General features: G+C 39.5%; 1 protein-coding gene across 1 annotated transcript; it reads left to right on the top strand.

Annotated features, from left to right (window-relative positions):
* The first annotated feature begins 372 nt into the window (after positions 1 to 372).
* On the top strand, positions 373 to 6,257 carry LSM6 (LSM6 homolog, U6 small nuclear RNA and mRNA degradation associated). The gene is made up of 3 exons (XM_018552985.1): positions 373 to 473; positions 2,462 to 2,575; positions 6,157 to 6,257. Exons 1-3 carry the CDS (start codon positions 380 to 382, stop codon positions 6,189 to 6,191), a joined length of 243 nt encoding a protein of 80 aa, XP_018408487.1. The 5' UTR covers positions 373 to 379; the 3' UTR covers positions 6,192 to 6,257.
* Positions 6,258 to 6,585: the final 328 nt, after the last annotated feature.

Genomic DNA, 6,585 nt, shown 5'->3' with positions numbered 1-6,585 from the left:
ATACTGTGTATATATAGTACTGCTCTTCTCATATTCTCTGGACGTGTACGCCCCGAGTTAGCCCAGTGTGAATGATGCCTACTACTAATTGCTACATGCTGTATAAATGGGGCCTCTAGCTCACCATCACCCCTGTCAGAATAGCCTGTATACTGCAACTTATCCTTTGGTGGTCCTGAAATATTAGGGCTGGGGTCTAGTTACAGGTCATCATGAAGGGTTTGCATCTTCATATCATTGCACTGTGGATAAGAAGTACAACTGATGTGACCAGTGTTTTATATAGTTGTCAGCCTCTGTTGAAGAGATTTTATAGACCTCTAAATGTTACTGACAGGTTGTATTTAATGCTATTTTCTTGCTTTTAGGAAATATCAGAATGAGTCTACGGAAACAAACCCCTAGTGACTTTTTGAAGCAGATTATTGGACGACCTGTTGTGGTGAAACTTAATTCTGGAGTTGATTACCGAGGTAACGAATAAAAGTGTTGGATGTAGTTGTGGCTGCATGTCTTTATTGATTTTTATTATCAAATTCCATTGTTTTATGTAGATTATGAGCAAGCGTAATCACCAGAAACTAGTAATAATAACAATAACTAGTAAGCCTGGCTTTCTAACGGAAATTGATAATAGAGGTCTTGTGATTGGCACAGATACCTGCGATACAAGAAATGTATACACAGATAAGAAGTGCGTATTTGGCTGTTAATTGGGTAAAAGTTTGAGATCTTCTTTAACTGTTATAAATATAGTCATGTGAACTGGTAACCTTATAGGCATATGTGCAGAGCGTAAAATACACCTGTATTTGTGACGGCCAGGAGTCTCAGCTGCTGCGTTTCTCTGTCTGTAGCGTTGTATAGACAGAATACGCAGTACTCGGGTACATGCCTGTACACACAAGTACTGGCATTTACATGCACACGGGCGTAAGTTACCGACCACAAAACGTAAAATTTGGCAACTTGTGTCGGTTCTTGCATTTACCCGGGTACTGTGTACTCCATCCATACAGTACTATGGACAGATAAACGCAGTAGCTGGGGCCCTGTGCGGCTGCAAATACAGGCACATGTTATGCTCTGCCCATACGCCTAACCCCCATATGTCCATAAGGCTACCAGGTAACACGGTTCAATAAGAACTCAAACTTTTACCCAACTAACAACCAACTACACACTGTTTCCCCTCCCCCATGTGAAGGGGAGAGCAATGAAGCCTTTCTGCGTCATAGTCTAATATAGTTGGGCATTAAAAGCTAACTTTGTTTGGTTTAAATAAGCAGTTCCAGTCGCTGGACTATCAATACTAATCGGGTATTGATATTACCAACCTCACCTGTTCCTGTCCCATCTCCGTCTGCCTTTGGTGTCTGATGGAACACTGTGTTGCTCTTTCATTTTTTTCCCCCTTCCCCCCTTCCCCTTCCCCTCTCCACTGTGTTCCTCTCCTGTTTTTATTAAAGGACATTGCAGCATGCACACTTTCTATCTGCAGACGCCCAGTCCCCCCACAAGACCAAATTACTGTCTTAGACACGCCCCCTGGGCTTCAGGAATTGTTATTTACTGCTGCTGTGTCCTATGTGGGGCACACAGCTTCCATAGAGCTAGTTTTATCTGGAAGAAAGAGTTACTGTATAGTCTGCCCCCTCTGAACACTGGATCTTAGGAAGAGCATCTAATTGTAAACTGTAAGTCGTTTGCTCTCTATGCGTGAATGTTTTGTTAATTCGTGATTTTGTGTTCCTTACTGTATGCAGTTTGGAATATATGGCTCCAGAATATTAGGCTATATTTGCTCTATACACCAGCTTTTCTGGTTTTTACTGCTGTCTTGTTTCCTCAAAGATTGAATCTCACTTCCTGCCCTTGAGACAACAGGAAGTGAAAGGAAATCTACCCCTAGGAATGGAAATTCACTCCTGTAAGAGTAATCATGGGAAAAAGGTCTCCAGTGAAGCTTTATCACCAATCCTTGTTTCCACGACAACCCAACATTTTCAAAATCCAATTGTCACAGGGACAGAAAGTGAGGTGAAATCTTCTGAACAGGGGCACAGACAGCAAAACAAACTTTTAAGGGGGTAAACTCTTCCCTGTGCTATCCAAAACAAAAACATTTTAGGCTTACACTTAAAAAATGTTCCAACATACATACAAATTCAACTTAAGAACAAACCTACAGTCCCTATCTAGTTCGTAACCCGGGGACTGCCTGTATAGGTCTGTATTACAGATAGAACATACCTGCTAAGCTCTCACTATTAAACACGCTTTCATCGTTAAGCACTTCGAATAAGACACATTTTCTTTCAAACCTATTGGATTTGGTTCAGAAAAGATGAAGGGTAAAGAAAAATATTAGCATCTAGTATATCTTGTACGATAGCTGCTAAGATCAGGAAACACTTTAGGTATGCAATTGAGGTTTTTCTTTTTCTTTCCCAACTTACAGGGGTGTTGGCGTGCTTAGATGGGTACATGAACATTGCTTTAGAACAGACAGAAGAATATGTAAATGGACAGCTGAAGAACAAATATGGAGATGCGTTTATCCGTGGAAATAATGGTAAATCCAAGACATGATGCCTTAGAAAGCATTTTAGAAATATATATGTAGTTCTTGCCACTTTACTAACAATCATGGATTGCTTTTGCTTTAATTTGGCTCCACTGTTTTTAATTTGCAGCTTTGTTAGCTTAAAGTACTTTGCAAAACCAAACTATTTGGGGCCATTACACACAGACTTCACCTTTCCAAACACTGCTCCCCACAACAGTGTCAGATGGGACTTTATACCTGTTACAGACCAAAGCAGGCCTCATCAATCTTACAATGAAAGCGTATCTAAACAAATAATTGAATATTGCAGCTTGGCAGTCCTTAGAGAAGGTCGCTGTATTTTCATTTATCTTCTTTTCTGCTAAAAAAAAAGGACCAGACAATAATATCAAGAGGCCAAAAAACCTCTCTCTCCAGTTCATTGAAGGACACAGGGCAACAGATCGTAGATCCTGAATGGTAGGCATCTACGATCTGTTGCCCTGTATCCTTCAATGAACGGAGAGAAAAGGATTTTACGGTGAGTACAAAAATCCTATTTTTTTCACTACACAAATGATGACAAGAAGATACACACTGTACATATCTTCTTGTCATCTGTGAAGCAAGTAAAGTTTTTTTGGATGCTTGAGATATTTGCCTGGCACTGTTTTCACTTTTCATTCACGTGCAGTTCTCACTTTGTGCATTCCTGCTCTCTTGAGGGCCCTCCATTTTGTGCAGAGATGCCAGAACTGAACCATCAGGCCCAAATCTTACTCTGATTTGACAAGAGAAAGTGTGTGATTCGGAGACTCATCCACCATCTCCTCTTGGGGGCTATTGTAATCTGAGAGCCGGCAATGGCCGCCGTCCGAATACCCATACATCGACTGTCGCTCCTTGGACTAAACATCTGTTGATTTGGTCAAGTTAATTATTTTCTGCTCTGCATGGCGTGGAGAGACATTTCTAGCAGTTTGTGTCCTGTCTAGTAATCATGTAGAAGAAAACTACAAGCAGTTATTTGCCTTATTTTACCTTCTGTAACAGCTAAGCAGTAGACCTCACAGCTCTCTCTCTCTCTCTGTTCGTGTGGGTTTCCCTTAGGTGCATCAGTGAGCTCCCACAATCCAAGAACATGCTAGGAGGTTGAAAATATGGCCCTAATATGTCTTGTAGAGATAGTGCACTGCTTAGGCTTGTAGCTTATTGGATACGTTACATTCACAAAGAGAAAAAGTGTCTGATATTTTCAGATCCAATAAGATTTTAAAAAGTCTCATGGCCAAACTAAAGATTCTTATTCCTCTGGTAAAGCTGTGTGAATGGAGTCTAATGTACTCCATGCTGTGAATGCCACACTTTTCTGTACAGCATATAGGTACTTCAAAGGGAAAGTTTTTTTTTGTTTTTTTTTGCAGGGTGTACCAGTCATTTTTGATATGATTTTCATATTTTGCTCTTCCATTTATTTTTTTTGTCGTTGTATTATATTTGTAGGTTTGCCACTATAGACAACTTGAAGTGACTCAGTCCAATCCTTAACTGTTGATCTAAGATATCCGAAACCTAGGGAGTGTATGCTTTTTAATGAGTTATGTAGCATATAGACTTATTATGACGAGGAGCAGTAAACCATAACCAGTGTATAGAACTGAAAAGCAGGTAGCGGAGCAATTATGTTTGCTCTGTGTACAGGACAGAATGAATGGGGCCATGTATCGTGAGATTTTGAGTGCAAACCTTGAGTCCCAAACATACCGCCCGGGCAACGAAGGAGTGGCTTCGTAAGAAGCATTTTAAGGTCCTGGAGTGGCCTAGCCAGTCTCCAGATCTCAACCCAATAGAAAACCTTTGGAGGGAGTTGAAAGTCCGTGTTGCCCAGCGACAGCCCCAAAACATCACTGCTCTAGAGGAGATCTGCATGGAGGAATGGGACAACATACCAGCAACAGTGTGTGCCAACCTTGTGAAGACGTACAGGACATGCTTGACCTCTGTCATTGCCAACAAAGTATTGAGATGACCGTTTGATATTGACCAAATACTTATTTTCCACCATAATTTGCAAATCAATTAGTTCCAAATCAGCCAATGTGATTTGTCTGGATTTGTTTTCTCATTTTGTCTCTCATAGTTGAGGTCTACCTTTGATGCCAATTACAGGCCTCTCTCATCTTTTTAAGTGGGAGAACTTGCACAATTGGTGGCTGACTAAATACTTTTTTGCCCAACTGTAAATAGTCACAAATTATGCAAGAAAACTTTATTTTTTCTTCTAATCCCTACTATGACATAATTGTATTACCAGTTCATGCTTCCGTTAGATCTGCTATTTTACCACTTCATTTAACAGGCCAGGGTGTCTAGCAAAAGAAAGTGGGGCAGTTACAGGGATTAAGAAAACTGTATTACACTTAGGGGGGAAGTGGGGGCTTGCAGTGGTCACTTTAATCATTAGGTTTAACCATACATACATACATACATACATACATACATACATACTCTTGGTATCTATCTATTATTTTTATTTTTTTTTGTCAGCAGGCAGAGGGCCTCTGCTGTCAGAAAATATTTGTTTGGGGGTTTAAAGTAGTTTTCTAATCAAATATTTTGGTATGTGTATGCAAAAATAAAAAAAAAAACGCTCTAGTACTATGGTAGTTAAAATAGTTTGTGTAACTGCTTAAAAGTGTTAGTTTGGCTTTAATGTATTTGTTACTTTGAAGTTAAATTACAATGGCATGTCTTTCACCATCTAAACAGTGTAGTCTCAGACACTTTATATTTACTATTCATTTAGTATGCAGTCTATTCCTTGGTAAGAACAAAATAAAATCAATACTAACTCCTGCTTTATACACTACTTAATGTCTGTAAAGGTCTTCATTTATCCAGGTATGGCAAGTAGTAGTTTGTCACATTCAGGTAGATAATTCTGTTGGAAGGTGACCAACTACTACTAGCTACCGTGTTTCCCTGAAAATAAGACACTGTCTTATATTTTTTTTTGGCTAAAAAAAGCACACTAGGTCTTTTTTTTTTTTTTTTAAATGTACAACAATCCAGACTTATTCATGTACAGCAGTCTACATGTATTCATGTACAAAAATATGGTGATCAGGGCAATCAAGGGTGCTGTACCTTTCCAAGAGCAATTTGGTAACCAATCGCTGGGCAGAATGAGCGAAGCGCACTTTCACTATCCATTCCTCACAGGCGGAGTGCATTTGGTATCACTCCGCCTGTGACAGGAGTCGGTGCTATAGAGGAAACATCGGCTTAACATCGGCCTCCGGTGCCGCCTCGCTTCCTCTAGCGCTGGCTTCGTTGGCACCGCTGATTCTCTCCTACCTCTCCCGCGGCTCTTCAAGTTCCCCTTATGCCACCACCGGCCCTGGGAATGGTCACAACTAGGTCTTATTTTCGGGGTAGGTCTTATATTTTAGCAATTCCCAAAAATAGTAATAGGTCTTATTTTCGGGGAAACAGAGTATTACAAAATGTGGAGTTTTTATGCGTAACACTGTTGGTGCTACATAGTTATATGTTTAGGACTTTTGTTTTCCCATGCTCATAGGATTTTTTTATTTTCTCCCTTACAGTTTTATATATAAGCACACAGAAGAGAAGAATGTAAATTTGGATTTGTTTGTTTAGTTTATATGACAAACCCAGCTGTCCGGGACATGGAAGAGGAGCTTCCGAATTATTTTTGTTGTTGTAATGTTTTTTCATTATGTTTTTGAGAAAGAAGTGTATATATTTTTTTTTCTTTTTTTTAAATATATAAAAAGTAGCTGATGGTTGCATAAAACATTTTCATTCTGTTCAAGATGTTGCTGAATAAACTACAGTTACAGATATGTTTTTCTGTTATGAGTCTTTTCTCTTTTCTTGGATTCTGTGTTTGTGCATTAAGTTGTGATTCTTGGCCAATCTTTTTCTTATCTGGGGGACCACACATGATGTATGTTTCTCTTATTGTTCATTGGACAAGACAGGTTCACTTTAGGAATATATAATAGGTATGC

The sequence above is a fragment of the Nanorana parkeri genome, unplaced genomic scaffold, assembly GCF_000935625.1.
Source record: "Nanorana parkeri isolate BGI_ZX_2015 unplaced genomic scaffold, ASM93562v1 scaffold104, whole genome shotgun sequence".
In the NCBI taxonomy this organism is placed as follows: domain Eukaryota; kingdom Metazoa; phylum Chordata; class Amphibia; order Anura; family Dicroglossidae; genus Nanorana; species Nanorana parkeri.
This window is presented reverse-complemented; position numbering and strand designations above follow the sequence as displayed.